The sequence below is a fragment of the Vigna unguiculata genome, chromosome 7, assembly GCF_037176805.1.
Source record: "Vigna unguiculata cultivar grain cowpea cultivar isolate G323 ecotype 2 chromosome 7, ASM3717680v1, whole genome shotgun sequence".
NCBI lineage: Eukaryota > Viridiplantae > Streptophyta > Magnoliopsida > Fabales > Fabaceae > Vigna > Vigna unguiculata.
In genome coordinates this window covers 32,873,842-32,893,241 of record NC_140798.1, presented here as the reverse complement: position 1 = coordinate 32,893,241, position 19,400 = coordinate 32,873,842, and the positions used below count along the sequence as shown (strand labels likewise).

Sequence of the window (19,400 nt, the reverse complement as noted above, 5' to 3'; positions counted from 1 at the left end):
AAAAACTCATTATCTTAAGGTTTTTTGTTGCATGCGGTGTTAATTCCTTATGTGGTTTTGATATTCTGTCTCATTAAGTGCTCTTCTTGATAATTCTTCATCAAAAACCAATTAGGGGTATTAGAGCCGATGTTTGATGACCAACTTAGATGAGTTCCTATATTTAAAAAGTTTATTTTACACGGATAATACCTACTTGCTACCCAACCTTAAAAAAAAAAAAACTCATATGCTACCCGTTTGTTTACAAGTCGGGACCCATTCAAAAAATATATGCGGATTTTTTTAAAGTCCGCTGGTACCCGTGAATGACATACCTGTAGATATTTAAGAAATATATATTTTTTATATATAAAATTTAAATAAAATATAAAATATAAAATATAAATTAAATTAAATTAAATATAAAGTAAATTTTAATTTTAATTAAATTTAACCTAATAAAATATAAAGTAAATTTTAATTTTGATTAAAATTTAACTTAATAAAATATAAACTAAATATTAATTTTAATTGTTTTCATGTAGCAAATACTTATGAGTACGAGTAAGGTAGTATGATACTCATACCGCCTAACTCATTTATAAAAAAGATATTTAAATGCTTGTTACATGCAAGTAATAAATATTTGTGGACATGAGTAGTTTTGTCATTTCAATCTATTTTAGCTACATTCAACGATACAAAGAAACAATGTTCATTTGTGTTATTTAAAATAACAAATAAAGAAGTGTGAAACTAGTTCTTTCTTCGTTTAAAATATTTTTTGCTTAAATAATAAAAAGCCATTTAATAAAAAAAAGTTTAATGAGTGAAGGAAAAAAACCTCTTAAATAAAATAATCTCACTTAAAGGATATAAACATCTAATATTATATTTCAAATAGTATAATATACATCGATAAAATGTATATGTAATATTATATAATATAATGAAAATAATAAAATATAAACAGCAATATAGTATAATAGTATCGGTATTATATGAAAATTCAACTTATATAATGAAAATATGAAATACATTTCAAAATCAAAAGTAAAGATACTTTTCTCTATTTCTTTATATATATATATATATATATATATATATATATATATATATATATATATATATATATATATATATATATGATGAGTTGAAGTAGAAGGATAAAACGAGTGAAATACTCACTTTAAATTTCTAAGAAAAAAAGGTTTTAAAAAAATTATTTATACTATTAATTTTTTTATTAATTAATTATAATATTATATATAAAAAATGCCACAAAATTCTTTTTAGTAGAAATATACTTTTATTAAATTAATTATAAAATTTTATTTAAGAAAAAAAATCTTCAAAAATAAAATTTTATTTATAATATAGTTCTATTAAATTAATTATAAGTTTATGTGTGAAAATAAAATAAATAAAATTATTATTAGTTTCGTTTAATTTGTATTGATATTAAAAATGATATTTAACGAGTTAAAATCTTTTTTAGTAAATTATGATTTTGTGTAGAAAAAGACAATAATTAGTTATCTTTATTTTCTTGTAATTAATCTTGATTTTATTTTCTTTCTTTATCCTTTGTTATTTCTCCTTGTTTTTTATATTCTAGAGTCTTTTTTTAGGATTAGAGTTTTGACATATAATATTTCTTGCATCTCATGTTCTTCGTGTATACCAATTTTTTCATCCTCAATTATGACTAATATGTTTTTTCTTTCTATTTGTATTAATGTTGTTTTTATTTTATTTGTTGAATTTGTATTAGAATTAGAGATAAGGATGTCAAAAAACTTTGTATCTGCGGATATGGGTACGAATAATGAGACTGGTACAAGTATCATAGTATTTGTACCCGTGAATATTCGTAACCACTATACTCTAATTTAAATTAAAAAAAAAACATGATTAAAACATTAGCACATTGATTTTGAGTGAGTTATTTTTTATCAATTGGTTTCAAAAAAATCCATTATTTTATAAACTTTAATTCAACACTATTTAAATGGGTTATTTGCATTTTGTTTGAAATTTATGAATGTTATGCATTATATTTTTATTTAAATTTATGGTTAAAATATATTTTAAATATTAAATATTATTTTGTAAATACTCGCGAGTACTCAAGGATATCTATGAATATTACAAAATTATGCAGGTACTCGCATAATAGATATCATTCAGATATGAGTACGAGTACGAGACAAATATTTATCAAGTGAGTAGGGTACAAGGGAGTCACTATCCGTACCCTACCTGTGCCGTTGACATCCTAATTAGAAATGCGTTTATCTTGTCCAATTTTGTTTTTCAGTACTTTTAGATCTACATGCTTCTCTGAGAGTTATTTTTTTTTGCATGTATCTTGACAAAAAATTAAATTTTTTCTACAAAATTATTAATTAGATTACATTTTAGTCATTTTTTGTGTGGATAATAGATTAATTAGAGCATAATTCAAAGTTAAGTTTGCTGTAGAAAGATAATTTAAGTTTAGGGATAAAAAGCTTTACTCTCGAGTTGAAAAGAACAACATTTTTTTTAATTATTTTTATTAATGATTAATTTTAAAATAAACTTTATAGGTTCGTAATCCATTTATTTTATATACTTATCTTCAATAATATTTTATATGTGGTATTTTATATATTATAATTTTTTATTTTATATAAAAATATAAAGATATATCAATTAGAATAACACGAAAGAAAATTTGAATCTGTATGTCTTTCCGATTGTTGTCCTTCCCGTAACAGTAAAATTTGAATTGCCATGTTTAAAATATTTTCTTAAGACGTATTTAATACATTTAAAAAGAAAAAAAATAAAACTATTGTGACAATAAAAAATGTTAAAATTCTTTATCAAATACAACCCTGGTATATGGCACGCAAAAATAATCCGTGTATGAAGTATCTCACCCAGCATGACACGACTTTCCGCCATAAACGAAGTTTTGAATTAGCAGCGTTTTTAATGAAAAGCAGGGTGAAATAATTTTGCAGTATCTTAGAGAAAGTCCTATGAATAAAGAATAAGGGCACGCTGCCAAAACTCTAAGTTAGGTTGCGGACACTAATTCGTAGACTCTAAAAGAAAAAAATAATGAAAAAAAAAAAAAAAACATTAGCGCAGTAACGCACGCACGCTAGGGCTCTCTGTTTACACAAAGCGGTGGGCGGTATAATAATGCTAATGTTGTTGTTGTTGTTAACGAAACGGTCGTTTTATTCTTTATCTTTCTGTTCCTCTTTCATTATCTGACCTACACGTGTCCATCATCTTCAGCAACAACGCGTTTCTCTTTCTTCAACCAAAACGCCGCCGTTTCGAGCATTACCCTCTCTTCCCATCTACCATGGATGGTGACGTGTACGGTGATGATGAGTTGTGCAGAGGACTATACAACTATACAATTCAATGTGTTTTCCAAAGTCAGATGCAGTTGAACTGCTCCCGAGAGCAGGGCAATTTCGTCAGAATGTAAAAACCCTCTTTAATGTCCAATAGTTTATCAACACACAAAATATAAATATTACTATGCTGTATTATGATATATATCTCTAACACAATTATTGAATATTTGTATATTATCATTTTATATTATATATATCTACAATAACGACAATATATATTTTTTAATTATTCAAATCTTCTACAACTAAATCAATCTTAGTGGATTATTTTCCAGATTGAATGATAATGACTTCGGACGTATTACATTTAATTTGTATTATTTCTAGTATACGTTTAATAAATTATAGTTATATGATACGAATAACAATCATATCAAATGGGAACAAAATAAATTTGATATGATATCTACTAAATTTCAGTTTAAATGATATTATCGATGAAATTTCAAAATGTTTAATTAGTTAGGATTAGAAGTAGCTTTGATATATTTTATTTTTATTACGATAATAATTGCTAATTAAGGAAATCAAGTTGGATTTGTGATTAGATTGGTTAAGTTCTAGAGATATTATTAATTGTGAATAGAAACATGAGTAACAAAATTTGATTAATTCAATGTATAGTGATTAGATATTGAGTAACTTACGAATAGAAAGAGAGGGAAAAAATATGAATGACGACGTAAAACGTAGTTACAGTTTTAACTTCCCAAAGTTAGGATGGTATTTTGGTAATTTGGATCGTAACTCCGCCAGGTCGCAGAGATGCGGACGCCATTTGAACGTTCTTACATTACAAGTGAAAAATACTGTATCTCAATGCAAAAATAAAATAAAATATTATTTATGCAATTTAAATTAAAAAAATGGGGAAAAGCAAAGATACAAAAACAAGGCAAAAACCTCAGTTGCGGAAAGAAACATAATCTGGAATTCGAGAAGCAAATTAATCGTTTGCGGTTGCTTTGTTCCTCCTCTCGCAGGTAACTCAATCCTTATCTTCTCTGTCCCTTTCTCTATTTGTCCCTAGTTTTTCTCTCTTTAGAAGATTCCACTTCAACGCTGTGTTTCCTCGCGTTTTGATTTTACCAAATATCTTTTTCGGAACTGGGTCTTTATCTTTTCAATTATTGCTAAGGGTTTGATTCGTGTGACTTATCCCCCCACCTCTCTTTAATTTTACTTTTCTGCGCCGGAGGATTTTTTCCCAAACTCAAAATTCATGGTAAATGATGCCTAATTGTTGATTATTTTTGCATGTTGATATTGATCGGTTCTCTTTTCTGTGTGTGGCATAATCCCTTTAAATTTATTAGGAGATGGCTTTTGGGATCTCTGTAGTTAATTTTCTCTCTTACTTTTTTTTTGTAGATTGGTAAATCAGATCCATGGTGGGGTAATTTATGAATGCTGTTATTTCCCTACCCGTTAGCAATAACCTTGTTACCTCATTTAGGGTTTTGTTTAAAAGGGGAAACTTGTTTTCAAGAATCACGCCATTTATAACAATATATATGATTTTATATATGATTTAATTTTTTGAAGGTTTTAATTTTTTATCCTTGACTTCAAAGGGGTTCTTATATATTTGCATGTTTTTTTCTATCTTGTTGTGTTAGGGCAGATGGTTAGGGGAGGAAGGTTTAGTGGCAAACGCAACTTCAGAAAAAAGGTTCGGTCAAAGGAGGGAGGATCCGATGATTCGGATGAGGACTATGTGGTTTCAGATGATGGCAGAGAGGTATCTGACTACTATTGCTCCTCCCTTGATGGATGTGCATCAGAGGATAGTTTTGGGAGTTTTTTGGCAGAGGAGGATGAGGAATTTCAAACAGTGAGGAATTTCAATAGATCCAAGGCAAAAAAGAGCACTGCTATTAGGCCGAAAAATGCCAGTAAAAACTCGCACCAGAGGGAAAGGATTAAATATGCAGAAGAGGAGGAAGAAGAGGACGAGGAGGAGTTGGAAGAAGAGGAAGAGGAAGAGGAGGAAGAAGAATACAAAGTGGAGGAAGAGGAGGAGGAGGAGGAAATTCAAGAGGCGAGGAATTTCAGTAGACCAAAGGCAAAAAATGGTGTATGCAGTAAGAAAAGAAGTGCAGGAAAAATCTCCTCAAAGAGGGGAAGGAAAATACACACAGAACAACTGGAAGAGGAGGAAGAGGTCAAACTAGAGGAGGAGGAGGAGGAAGAGAAGGAGAAGGTGGATAGAGATGGAAATGACGAAGAAGAGGAGGGAGATAGAGATGGAGAGGATGAAGATTTTGACTATGAGGATGAGGATGAGGATGATGAGTTTTTCCCTGAGGAAGATGATTATTCAGATGAGGAAGAAGAAATGAGAGGGAAAAAGAAGACCAATGATGGCATGAAAATGGTCAAAAAGGTTTTTCAGAAGAAAAGGTCCTCTGTAGTTTCGACTAGAGGTAGAAAAAGGCAGAGTTCTAGAGCAACAAAGAAGCCCTTGAGAAAGAAAAGAAGAAAGAATGGGAGGTTAAGGAAGAAAGTAAGATGTGAAGATGAAGATGAAGATGATTTTATAGATAATAGCCCAACCATGACAACAAGTAAGAAAAAACGGGGCCAGAAGAGAAAAAGGGTACTTCTTTCAGATTCAGAATATGCATCTTCTGGATCGTCTGATTTTGAGTTTACTATATCTGAAGAAGAGAGAGAACAGGTGCGAGAAGCCAAAAAATTGTGCGGAAATTTGAGAAATAACTTGAGGAGTTCATCCCATCTAATAAACAATGAAGAGGTTGGTGCCCATGAGGAACAAGTTCAGTTGCGAAAACCGCCAGCTCGGAAGGGTAAGGAAAAGATAGAAGAACCTCAAGGAAGAAAGGGTAAGGAAAAGGTGGAGGTAAAAAGTGAGATGGGTAAGCAAGTGTGTGGGATTTGTCTGTCCGAAGAAGATAAAAGAAGAGTTAGGGGAGTACTAAATTGCTGTACTCACTTCTTTTGTTTTGCTTGCATTATGGAGTGGGCAAAGGTGGAATCTCGTTGCCCTTTGTGTAAGCAGAGATTCAAAACAATCAGCAAGCCTGCTCGGTCAACCACAGGGATTGATTTAAGAGAAGTGGTGATACAAGTCCCCGAACGTGACCAGGTATCTGAATTCTTCCTCATAGCTTTTATATTTTCTTAAATTTATTGCTTCTAATAGATATGTCTTGATTTCATTTGCAGGTTTATCAGCCCTCTGAAGAAGAACTCAGGAGCTATATTGATCCATATGAATATGTTATTTGTTCAGAGTGTCATCAAGGTGGAGATGATGGCCTCATGCTACTATGCGATATCTGTGATTCCCCTGCACACACATATTGTGTTGGTTTGGGGCGGGAAGTTCCTGAAGGTAATTGGTATTGTGAGGGCTGTAGACCAGTCGCTCTGGGATCATCAAGCTCCCAAGTTCAAGAAGGTGTGGCTGATCCAAGGTTGACAATCCAGAACCTTCCTGTTAGGCCACCTCCTGCTCTACATGTACGAGAAAGTATAGACCTCAACTTGATTTCCTCACCCCGTGCAGCTTTTAATCAAGGTTTTGGGCATCTCCCATCTTCTAGATTTAGTGGCAGAAGTGTTGAGGGATCTTCACCTGTATCTGGTGGAGCGCCAACGTTATCAGAGAGACGCTGGATACACCGTCAAATTCAACAATTACTTTCAATAGATAGGATGGCTGCTACACCTGGCAGAACCACCAATGGTTTTTCAGCTACCAGTTCAACTAGTAACTTGTATAGCACTCAAATTGATCAAAGCAGGGGAACCGCCACTCTTCATGCAAGGACGCAGGATGTGGGAACGTCATACCACACATTTTTTGATGACAGATTATGTAACAATACCTCTCCGCTAATGCAGAATGGGCCATTATGGCCTGGACTCATGGCGACACCCCCAGTACCAGATTGTGAACAAGTTCATCAGTTCAGTAGATCAAACATTGTCCCTGATGATGGCTTATCCACTGCTGTCAGAGAAGAGACGAACTTTCACACTGCGAAGGAGCAGTTGCAGTCGATGGTTAAAAGTCACCTGAAGAGTTTGTCCCAAAATATTGATTTAGGTTAGTATTGCTTTTTCTTCAGTTACAGATTTTTTTTTCTGCCCCATTTTTATCGTTCATCCTATGGGAAGGGAGGGGGATTTTTTTCTACATTTGGTACTCGAATTCATATTGGGGCCTTCCCGTCTATCAAACCTCAGGGCCCGGATCATTATGAAATTTAGGACATACTTTTATGTCTGTGAAGAGAACCTTTATGATATCTAATAACAGGGCAGTTGCATCATGGTTCCATTGAAGTGCTTTTTGCTCATTTCATTCCATTCATAGAAAAATCAAAAATTGCTTTTATCCCTTTGTTTCAGGCCACAGTACTTTCAAGGATGTTGCAAGGAGTTCTATGCACACCATACTAGCAGCTTGTGATCTTGAGCACAAGAACAGTGAAGTTTGCAATGTGCCTCCTCCGTCTGCCTGTCCGCACATGGAACTAATGGCTGGCGGGCCAACTAGTCTGATTAAAGGTTGCTGCTCATCGTGCTTTGATTCTTTTGTAGGAGATGTGGTGAAGAGGGTTTTGGACACAAGAGTTTCATCCCAGTGGTTACGATTAGGTCTATAGGCATAAAATTATTGCAATGTGTCCAAAGACACCTTTTTTGTTAGTTCAGAAAGACAAAAGAACATTTCATTTACTTGTTTATAGATATCACATGAATATGATTTACTCTGAACAGAAAGGCTGCTGCTTCTAACATTTTATTTTGTTTAACTTGGCGCTTATACAGATACTCGTATTTGGTTAAATATAAATGCCGAAGATTCTCGGGTATTTCAATTTGAATCCAGTTATAAAAAGTTTGTAATTCGTCTTATTTTATTCACAGCTTATGTAAAGGCGATATCGACGATTTTTTACATAGTGTCAGACATTGGGTTTATGCTCTGTCGGTAGCCACGCTGTTTGTCTCGTCTCCATAAATGGATTATTTTTCCTTTCCTTGATACAAACATTCGCGACAGTTCTTTATATCTTTACACAAGCCAAAAATTTGTGCCTCATTATTTTCAGAATGAAATTCTAATCTTCATCTATTTTGTTTTTGCTTTTCTTATAGAAGGAAACATTTTTTGTTTTTCTTATGGAAAAACGTGATTTGCTCGCGGTACGTACTATGTTGAGATGCCCCGTTGTTTATTGTGATTTTGATGAATCATCATAAAATATAAAAGTTCCAAGCACAAAGCGATTACCGGTAGGAAAGGATCCTTTTCATTTAAGCTTTATGATCTGAGATTAAAGGAGATGATAAAACTCTTGAACTAAAAACATCAGTTCACATATAAAACATAAATTACATTCATTTTCTACTACTTATTCCCACTCTGATCAAATACATAGACAATTTCACCAGGCAAACCATACATTCCAGGTATCGCATGTGAATTACCCACTACTGAAGCAGTCACCTCCATGAATTTCCTTCATAAATTGTCATCAAGTATGGTGGACAGCAACAGCCCTTGAACAAACTCGCATCTTTTTGCCTTCTCCTCCTTATCCTTAACTGACAAGGTTGATGTCTCCACATTTCTAAACAGAAAGAATACATACATTAGAAACCAGAAGATGCAATTAAGACAATCAAACGTGCCATTTAGTTTGTTTTTGCTGGCATATTATGTCCTTCGCAAACATTGTTTTGCAACAAAGCACCAAATTGATTGGTTGGGACGGTTAAAGGTCATGGAAAGCAGGCGTATTAATTCGAAAATAATCTACAAAAGAAATCAGATTAAGCAAATAGGTTGTTCCACTGAATTAGGCAATGCAGCTATCAATATACTCAAGCAAATGAAACATGGCCGTATCACATGGTTGGCAGGGAGAATAGACAGGGTGGTCGAAAATCATCTCAGTGAAAAAAATCTTAGCCAAAAATGTCATAATATTAGAGTGATACCGAACAGTTTCTACACTCTAATATAAGTACAATAAATGGAAACAGTAGGCAACCAACCCTACCAGGAACACCTTTGCAATACTGAGCAAAATTCCATGAAGAGGAAGTAGAAGTTTTTTGAAAAAGAAATATAACCGAAATAGATATACCTTGTTGACACACTCTCATCTGAGCCTTTTTTAGATGATCTTGCCTCAGTGTGCAAGTGAGGCTGAGAGCTGGTATGTTCATTAGCTAAAGGCAGTATAAATGATGACAACAGTGGATCAGCTGCATTAGACGAGGACACTATACATGAAGATCCACCAAAAAGGGATTGCAAATTTCCTTCTCGTAGCTCCTTCCTCAATAATGATAGTGTTGAATAAGATCCACCTTTCCGTGATTTCCTTTTTCGCTGCATGTATTCACTGGTTAAGAAAATCAATCAAGTAAAAAAAAGGGTTGGGTTTAAATGTAAATTTGCTGGGTTGTCTTCAAGTTTACTTGAAGATCCTTTTGAAGTAAACATTTTGGCAAAATGTTCCATAATGTAAAAAAGGTTAACTAGGTGGATGCTCAATTAACCTGCATTTAAGTAAAAAAAATTGTGCTAATAACCATTTAAGAATTAATACAACCAATTTAACTTCTTAAAAAAAGGATATCTTAAATATACTCCCATGTTGTAGGGTTATATGTGCTACCATATCAACCCCCACCCTCAATGCACAAACTGGACATACCTGCAGAAACAAATGATAGAATCAGAAAAACTATTGATCTACTTGATCATGAAAAGGTGCCACTTTGTTTCTAATAATATCAGTCTCCAAATAAAATTTGACTTTACCCATACGAAATAGAGGGGAAAAGGTATATAGAAATGAACAAAAACTCTAGGCTATTCGCTATTTATGCATCGATCAGACAAAAAATACTATAAATGCTTCAAAATTGTACAGAAAATTGGCAGAAGGCAAAAGAAAGTAGTAATCATACCCCATTTTTTGCTTCCATTGGATGTTCTTCATCAATGTGGCAGCATAATCCAACAATATCAAAGTACTCGGAACAAAATGGGCAGAGAAACTCCTCCCTTATATCATCGTCCCCATCATTTTCATCGAAACCCATGAACATGTCTATATTCACAAAAATCAATATTAGATACTCGAAAATAAACAAACACCAAAACTAGAAACAATCCCAAAACCCCCTCTACAGAAAATCCACACAATTTAAAACCACAATATGCTAAATTCCAATCTCAGGTAATAGCATAGCTAACCAATATCTTCACATCACAAATCCAAATTATCCCTGCCATCATAATCACCCCCGCGCCACAGAAAACGAGGCACCGAATAGCAGCTTGAGCTGCGCTTTACAGATAAAATTATTTTAATTACGCTTCCAATTTCATGAAATTCCCATTTCCAGCCCAGTACCAATAATCCAAACCCATCAAACAACCATTAAAATCAACAACAACAACAACAACCAGCTGAATAATTTTCAGAAAAATCAATTTTTTACGTTATGCCCCAATTTTCCCTCCTCGTATATACATCCAGAATCGAAAATCCAACCCCCACACCCATACCCCTGCAAGTTGTAACAATTTAAAATTCTGTTTGACAGAAACCCCGTAGAACAAGGTGAAAGCGACGAAAAAGGGGAAATGAATTGAATTGCGGGAAGTAGAGAAGGCGAACCTGATCGAGATTGGAGAGCCGATTGGTAGCGCCTGGAGGCGGAAGAGAGACGAGCACTCCAAGAGGAATCACCGTCCATGGCTTGGCTCTGTTTGTGTATGTTCCGATTGCGATCTCGATTAGGATTAGGGTTTTGGCGGAGGAAGAGAAAGTGAGACAGTGAGAGAAGAGAGAGAGGGAAAGAGAGATGTGAAGGAACAACACAACGATGCCGCTGAGGAGAGGACAGAAGGAGCAAAGAGAAATCTTACTGCATTTTCCTCCTTTCATTTATATCCTTTTTTTTCATTTTCTTTTTTTCTTTTTTTTCAATTTCACTTTTTTTTTTCTCAACTTCCCACGTCAGCAATAACAACAAGAAGAAGGTCCTATGTACAGTACATGTACAACAGACTTCAAACTCCAGCAAACTCTTTATTGGAATGCACTAACATGCCTGAATCTTAAGTGTGGCAAAATAATATGTAAAATACACTAATTAATCATCAAAATTAGTTTAACTATATTTCTTCTCTTCTTAAATCATCTAATTCATTTCTTTTTACTATTTATTTTTCAAAACAGCTTATAAATGTAATCATTTACTTAATCTTGATAAAATAAATTGTGCAACGTATTTTTAAAACATGTTTCATCAAAACTTCATGTTATGAATAAAAATCATTGAAAATAAAACCAAAATTGAAAACGTATTACGAATGCTATTATTCAGTAGCGAATTAATTAGATTCATATGTGCTTATATTTATCATATATGACAATATTCTTTTATAATTTATTTATTTATTTTAAATTAAAATGTTTGAAGATATTAAATCAATGCATTCATTAAATGTTGTTTTTGTTTTTTTTTTTCTTGTTTTAAATAATACCAATAATAACAGTTATATAATGAGAATTACACCATAAAGCATATTTTTTTAAACATTCAACGTATACAAAATTTACACTAACTATAAACCCTGTAAATCTGTTTAAGAGAAATATAATTAGCGATGTTTTTCTCACATCTAATAACTTACAAGTAATAAAACGATTTTTTAGTTTTTACACATCTCTTTGTTTTCTATTTTTAATTCTCATTCATAACATTGAACCCAGAAAAAAAAAATGTGGTTAATCGGAAAAACCAAAGACTGAATGAACAGCTAAGGGTCGAAAAAAATGGCATGTACTCTAGCGGGAGTAGTTAGTTGTTACCTCAATTCGCATTTATGAAAACGTGTGTAGTTATGTTGTTATTTATATGGTTAACATTTATGATAAATATTTTTAAATACACAGTTAATAACTTGAAATTATATAGAATTGTTTTTTAATACATAAACTATTTTTATAATTTATGATGAATAGTCTTATTAATTATATCATACTATACTTTAATTATAGATTTGTTATTGAAATAATTTAAATATAAACTATGATTGATAAATAATTATAAACATAAAATAGGTTTGCTCAATGAGTTTTATTAGAAACTTCAGAGTTAGTAAAAAGGTTCAAAGTTAGTAAAAAAGAAATTTTTAATTTGACTTTTCAGTATGTATATGTTGACTTCACTAGTTGATTGTTAAGAAAAATAAGATGGAATTGGATCATGGAAAAATTATTTATTTTCATTTGAGTTTTTTAGTGAACTTCTAATAGAATTCCACATCAATATTTAAGGGTCATACATACACATTTTTATTTGTATGTAATTTTATGAAAATATTAAGCGATTGACTTAAATGCATTTATTGAACATCAATGTGACATTACTTTTCTAATTTTTTTTCCTCTTCAGGTTTAGAGTTTCATCTTTTCCATGGAAAAAGTTGTTTACTCCGATCAAAATTTAAAGGGTTGATGATTAACAACTATTGTTAGCGTCATTTTATAAGATGAACAAATAATTTGTTTTTAGTTTTATGTTCTTTTTATCTAATTGTTAATGTTCTTAGTTGATTTATTTTTTCTTTTTCAACCAAACCTTAGTCTATGTAGGATGAAGAATGATAGTAGGATGTTTAATCTTATGATGCATGAGAGTATTTTGGTTGGTTATAAGGATTTAATTATTTTTCAGATTGAAACACGTAAACGATAATCGTTGTAATATGTACGTGATAAAGGTATAAAAAACATAAAAGAATATTAAGAAAATGTTTTACACATCTTTAAGAGTATTTGATAGTTAAATTTTATTTTTTAAAATTCTGAAAATTGTGATTATTCACAATATAAATGTTGTAATTTTGAAACCTGTATTATGTCGAAAGATCACCTAAATAATTGACACATTTTTTAGAAAAAATATGACAAAATGATGACAATATATAGGATATCATAAAAGCAAAACAAATTGACGAGATCATGGAACCAAGAAAATGGAAAAAAAAGATATGGAGAGTTGATTTTTTTGTTATGACAACTAATTCAGTGAAAGGGATAAACATGTTAAAGATGCTAACATGTGTAATGTTTGTGTTCATTGTATTAGTTGTATATTGGATTGTTGTTTACATAGAATAAGTGATATTGTTTTGATGTTGTGCAATGTTGTTTGTTTTGGAAATTCATCTGACAAATAATGTAAATCCAATTGTTGTGAATTACTGTATGGTTGAAATTTTTTTAAATATGTGATATATGAGATATTCACAAAAGGTCAATTATTTTGATAGATATGATCCATTTATTAATCAATTTTATAATTATTGCATAAATTTTGATACTGTAATATCATATAATTGACAACAATGTACTATGACAACTATTATAATTGACAATAATTTATTATGGCATGTACTCTCTGATTGACAGAGAACCTTATATATTTCACAGGTACTCTATTTTGGGTCATCAAATCTACTCTCTTCTACATTATACCATCAAATTTAGAGGGTGAGGGTTTGAAACAAAAAGGTACATCAAAGCATTCTCGTGACAATGGCAATAGCAGCAGGTTAGTCCTTATTCATTTTTGTGAACAGTGTGAATCAAAAGTTGGTTGAATAAATTACAAATTACACTGCTTATAGTTTGATGCATGTTTCTACTAGGTTGAAGCAATATGTTGTGAATGAGAATTCCTTTATGTTATGGTGTACGATCCACGAAATTTAATTAATTAAATAAATAATTAATTAATTTATGCGGGTAGTGGAAGTCTTTATGGTATTAAATATTGACTATTGTGATGTGGAAAAATATTAGCTCAAGTGGTTGAGAGCATTTGATTGTATAAGAGGACTTAGGTTCAAGTCCTATGTATGCAGTGATAATATAATCCTATATGTATTTTTACATTCAAATGCTTGTTATCTCGTATGATTGTGCATAAATATTCCTTGTCTTGCTTAACTTAAGTTTCGAGTTTCTGAGATTTTTTCAGAAACCGCCTAGCGGCAGTTCATCGCCCGCTAGGTGACACATGCATTTTTTTGAGTAATTCTGGGTTCCTGAAGAGGAACCGTCTGGCGGCACGATCCCGACCGCCAGGCAACGCATGTGCTCCAACCTAGTTTTCTGGATTTGTATGCACGGCCTGGTGATGAACACCCATCAGGTGATGCGAACTAGTTTGGCACGATTTTGTGTTTTTGTGAGTTTTGGGCTGATTCAGATTGTAGGAAATGATTATTTTTCGAGATATTGGAATTCTGATGGTAAATAATTGGTGAATTGCGTGGGGATTTGGGATTAATTGGAGGAAAATGATAGATATGTATATTAAGGTTTAAACATTTGGGGTTGGCGACTTGGAGTAAATTACGTAGACAAAAATAATGTAATTATGTGTATTGGAGGCTGAACATATGATTAGTAATCATAAGCGTATAATGAAAGTGGATTGAGTGGAAAATTGGTACACTGGTATAAGCTATTGGTGATTATAATTCGCGCAAGGTGCATGACCAAATCTGGGATTGCCCAGAAAAGGATGCACCGCCTGGCGGCTCGTAGCTTGCCGCCAGGCAATAATGAGGTCAGTGATTTTGGTGGCTGGAGCAGTGTGGCTCGAGTTGAAGGGGACACTTAGGAATTCAAGTGGAATGGAATAAGGAAAATATGTGTTAAAGTGGAATTCAAGTCGAAGGACGGCTTGCTGGTGTTCCTTGAGTTGTGGCTCAGAACGTATCCCTTGAGTTGTGGCTCGGGATAGGGGTTAATCACGTGGCATTCCTTGAGTTGTGGCTCGAAATGACATCTCTTGAGTTGTGGCTCAAGATGGCGGATGAACACGAGGAACTCTTGAGTTGTGGCTCGGGTTGGCGAGTGTTGTCGGTGTGAGTATGTGAGTTGTGGCTCGTATGACGGGTCCCGATAGATTGCCCTCCTTGGTATGAGCCCAACGAGTTTGGTAGTCTTGGGACGTTACAAATGATATTCATATTGGGAACTTCACATGCGTTATGGAGTGTTGTCTGTAGCATGGTTTCCCGCATGTGTTCTACCAGTTGTGGCTGGTAGGTGTGACAACAAGACATCTCGAGGTACTCATCAGAAGACGTAGAACACGGGTAACATGGTGGTAGCCATGTGGTGTGGAATCAAAGGATAAAAAACTCCTTTGGTGTACTTGTATGGTTTATATGATGTGTGTGTGTGTGTGTCTATATATATATATATATATATATATATATATATATATATATATATATATATATATATATATATATATATATATATATATGTTTATGTAATTGTAAGCTCACCCAATCTGTTTGTGTTTGACGATGATATTCACATCGGATAAGATAAGTATATGGTATGTTGATATATTTATTTTAAAAATAATAATATATGATAGATATGTGATATATGAATATTAAAAAATATAGAATAATTCTTAACAACATAATAAATATATAATTATTACTGTGTGAATTTAAATTAAAACTATATATTAAAGTTGTCAACATAAAAAATATAAATTATTGTTAGTTAGCATAAAAGTACTATTATTAGAAAACTCTTAAATAATGACCAATTTTAATAACTATAAATATGTTAAAGATCAATTTCCTAATTAGAAAGCAATCTAGAGATCAAGTATTTTGGTAGCCAAAATCTTGGTAGTTAATGTTAGTGACTAATTTAGAAACAAATTATTTTGGTAATAAAAACATTGGTAGCTAATATTAGTGACTAATAATTTAAAAGTCAATTCATAACAAATTATTTTGGTAGTAAAAACATTGGTAGCTAATGTTAATGATTAATAATTTAAAAGTCAATTCATAATAAAAACTATTTTAATTATCAATTTAGAGATCAATTATAATATTTTGAAACTATCTTATATGCCAATAATTTAGTTTTTAAGTTGGTACCTAAATTGATCACTATATAATAACATATTATTTATTGTCACTAAAATTGGCTATTATTCAAATATTTTGTAGTGTATTACGACTTTATAACCTACTTCATTAATAAGTATGTACAAAATATCCTAAAATATAAAATACGTATACGTGTCGAACACGACTACGTGTCTAACATTGAAGTATTAATGCTTCATAGGTAAACCATTATCAACACTACCAGGTATCTTTCTATGAATTTAAGTTCAGCAGCAAGAATCTTACCGTGTGTGCGGTGTTTAGTAATATCCAATCTATCTAAAATATGATGCAAATAATGGAAGCTGAAGAGAGAAAATAGAAATACTAAAAATAGGACTATAATCATCTAAATTAATAAATGAAAAAAATTTATATATATAGAAAGAGACTTACTACCAATTTTAAGTCTTTGAACACATAATCTATCATTAGATAAACTTAAAACTTAAACTAATTAACTAAAACAAATCATATAAGATAACTTCCAACCATAATAAAATCATTACTTAAATATTCAAAATTCTAGTACACGAAAGTCTAGTAAATTTATCATTTCTCTTTGAGATTTGTCATGGAAATATTGAGTTTTAACTTTATGAACTTAGAACTTTGTGTCAGAAACATTTTAGTAACAATTTCTATCAATTTCTTCATTTGAATTGTTGTTACTATAATTATTTAGTTTAGCTCCTCTTGTCTTAAGGTAATGTGTGTCAAGGTTTGTAACATGAAATTCATCTTACATAAATTTTATGGCATCAAGCTTATGGACCCGATCTTTCATTCCAAAATCATTTCTATCAATTTTTACAATAAAAGAGTGATCTTCAATTATTCTATCTTCGAATAAAATTTATTTCCAATCTTTAAAATGGTAAACAAAAACGATGTTTTTCTTTAGAAGAGACTTCAGATCCTTTTTTAATAATTGTGAACACTAAGAAAGTTTTGATTCAATTTGGATGCAAAAGGCATATGTGACAAATATTGATATAAAAATATTTATTTTCCTTTGATCGTACAACTTCATCATTTTCCAATTAAACTTTTGTTTGAATGACCAAGGAGAGAAAAACAAAATTATTCGATCATGTGGTTAGTGTAATCATTGTCAATAGGTCAAATATTGTTATTTTTTTTAGGAAAATAATAGGTTAATAATTTTTTTTAACTTAATAAATTATTTATTTATTTATGTAAAAAAAGTACTATTTTATTATTTTATTTTAGTTAAAAAATAAAAAATTAATCTATTTTAATTTTATTTATGAAAATTTTTGACAAATTTATTAAAAAATTGTCAAAAGATAATTTTCTATTTTTTAATCAATTTTATTTGTTGAATGAATTGTTCTTGTATTAATACAAAAAAAGTCCACCAATAAGTGAATTTTTGGAACTCAGTTTGCATGAATATCCTTTTGATCGCGTTTAGTGTGAGATTTGTGACTAAAGAGGACCTGCATGCAAAGTAGCACCGGTCCAAAGATTTCTTCCTGTGAAACAAAAGACAGCAAGGTCACTCTTACTCAAAAAATGCCATTAAAATTTCTGTCAATGAGAGAGAGAATATTCAAACTCTGAAATAATATATACCTGTAACATTATGCTGGTTGTAACATCACATAAGATAGTAGGACCAACAAAGTTCCCACTCTCATATTCCGGTATCTGTAAAGCAAGCTCTGTAAAGCAGGCTTCTTGATCCGATTCAGGGAGCCGCGGGTGCGCTTCAAACAAGGTTCTAAGGCAGGCTCGAAAGTGAATTTGACAATAGAGGAACAGTGAAGGAGTGTGAGAGTCAAAGACAGCTATGTAGAGATAGAAAGCGAAAGATGAATCAAAGAAGAACAAGAAAGGGGTTTCCAATGGACTCCAATTGTAATACGAGGAGTCATCTGGTTTATTAAAATTCAAATGCAGAAAATTAGCATCATCTTATCACAAAGATGTCGTTAACATTTTCGTTCACAGAGTTTCTAAAAAAAAAATCATAATTGTTTTTATTAAACTTACATTGAAACAATGAAGAACACGAAAGAAAAATACCTTGAATCTTGAATCATCGTAGAATCGGTTCCAACTATGACAATTAGGAAGGAGAGTGAGTAAACTGAATATCAGTCACCAAAATGCGAGAGTAAATCCAGAATGAATTGGTCTACGTGACTGTTTTGAAATGAAAGAGTTTGGAATAAGAATGGGTAAGAGGGAATGAAAGGGTTTGGAACGATATTGAAAAAGATGATTTGAAATGAGAGGGTTTGAGAGTTGGTGGATAGGCAGTTCGAAAAAAAAGAATGGAACTGGAAGTGCGAGAAGGGGAATGAAGAAAATGCGAAAAGAAGGAGCGGGAAAATAAATATTATTTATTGCATCAGTCGTTAAGATATATATGTAAAGGTCGAACTGAATCACGTGTAATATTCTAACGACCATGACAAAATGCCTATTAAAATTACAGATGAGTATATACTAAAACTTATAATTACAAAAGGGTCACTGCCAGAGTACCTCAACCCACCAAATGGAAAGCCAGAAAAATAAATTCAAAGAAAAGCAGAGGGCGATAGGAAGAGGAGTTGCGAAGCTTGAGGCAGTGCTTCACAAATGGGTTACAAAGCACTGGTTATGAGTTTGGCTTTGTTGTTGTGAGAGGTTCCTTCTTCTCGAGGTTCCTCCTTCTCCTTCTCGTTGCTGTTGGGGCGGTGGAGTGACCGAAAGACTTGGCTTAATGTGTGAGGATATAAAATGGAAGCACATTGCATTTCGGGTCTGTGTATTTTTCCACTGCTGCAGATGGCTATGCTTGTGATGTTATACTGCTGGCTAAAGCTCAAAAATTTTGGGGAGAAAATAAAACGATTTTATTGGCCAAATGCTATCTATTGAGTTTGGCCCTAACACCAAATTAAATAATTTGTAGGACATGTATCCAAAAAATTGAGAGAAATAGAATTGACTTACATCTCAAGAATTGGAGTGAA

The 19,400-nt window shown here is 32.0% G+C and overlaps 2 protein-coding genes across 3 annotated transcripts; one reads left to right on the top strand and one right to left on the bottom strand.

Moving 5' to 3' along the window:
- The first annotated feature begins 4,207 nt into the window (after positions 1 to 4,207).
- Positions 4,208 to 8,159, top strand: LOC114191996 (RING/U-box protein). 2 transcript variants are annotated; one of them, XM_028081494.2, is made up of 4 exons: positions 4,208 to 4,387; positions 5,029 to 6,513; positions 6,594 to 7,479; positions 7,785 to 8,159. In XM_028081494.2, the coding sequence occupies exons 2-4, from the start codon at positions 5,029 to 5,031 to the stop codon at positions 8,039 to 8,041; spliced, it is 2,628 nt and encodes an 875-aa protein (XP_027937295.2). In that variant the 5' UTR covers positions 4,208 to 4,387; the 3' UTR covers positions 8,042 to 8,159. The 2 variants fall into 2 exon arrangements, with proteins under 2 accessions (XP_027937295.2, XP_027937294.2); XM_028081493.2 differs by lacking the exon at positions 4,208 to 4,387 and adding an exon at positions 4,450 to 4,629.
- A 510-nt stretch (positions 8,160 to 8,669) lies between these two features.
- Positions 8,670 to 11,344, bottom strand: LOC114191998 (protein DEHYDRATION-INDUCED 19 homolog 3-like). The gene is made up of 5 exons (XM_028081495.2): positions 11,081 to 11,344; positions 10,365 to 10,507; positions 10,031 to 10,108; positions 9,533 to 9,786; positions 8,670 to 9,013 (listed from the first exon to the last, which is right to left on the bottom strand). Exons 1-5 carry the CDS (start codon positions 11,157 to 11,159, stop codon positions 8,905 to 8,907), a joined length of 663 nt encoding a protein of 220 aa, XP_027937296.1. The 5' UTR covers positions 11,160 to 11,344; the 3' UTR covers positions 8,670 to 8,904.
- Between the last annotated feature and the right edge of the window lie 8,056 nt (positions 11,345 to 19,400).

Excerpts from the sequence above, each read along its gene's own strand:
- LOC114191996 (XM_028081493.2), top strand. Across the intron at positions 6,514-6,593 it reads AAGTCCCCGAACGTGACCAG|GTTTATCAGCCCTCTGAAGA; the intron begins GTATCTGAATTC and ends TTTCATTTGCAG. Across the intron at positions 7,480-7,784 it reads GTCCCAAAATATTGATTTAG|GCCACAGTACTTTCAAGGAT; the intron begins GTTAGTATTGCT and ends CCTTTGTTTCAG.
- LOC114191998 (XM_028081495.2), bottom strand. The coding sequence starts at position 11,159 with ATGGACGGTGATTCCTCTTGGAGTGCTCGTCTCTCTTCCGCCTCCAGG. Across the intron at positions 10,508-11,080 it reads GGCTCTCCAATCTCGATCAG|ACATGTTCATGGGTTTCGAT; the intron begins GTTCGCCTTCTC and ends TTGTGAATATAG. Across the intron at positions 9,787-10,030 it reads AACATGGGAGTATATTTAAG|ATGCAGCGAAAAAGGAAATC; the intron begins ATATCCTTTTTT and ends ACCAGTGAATAC.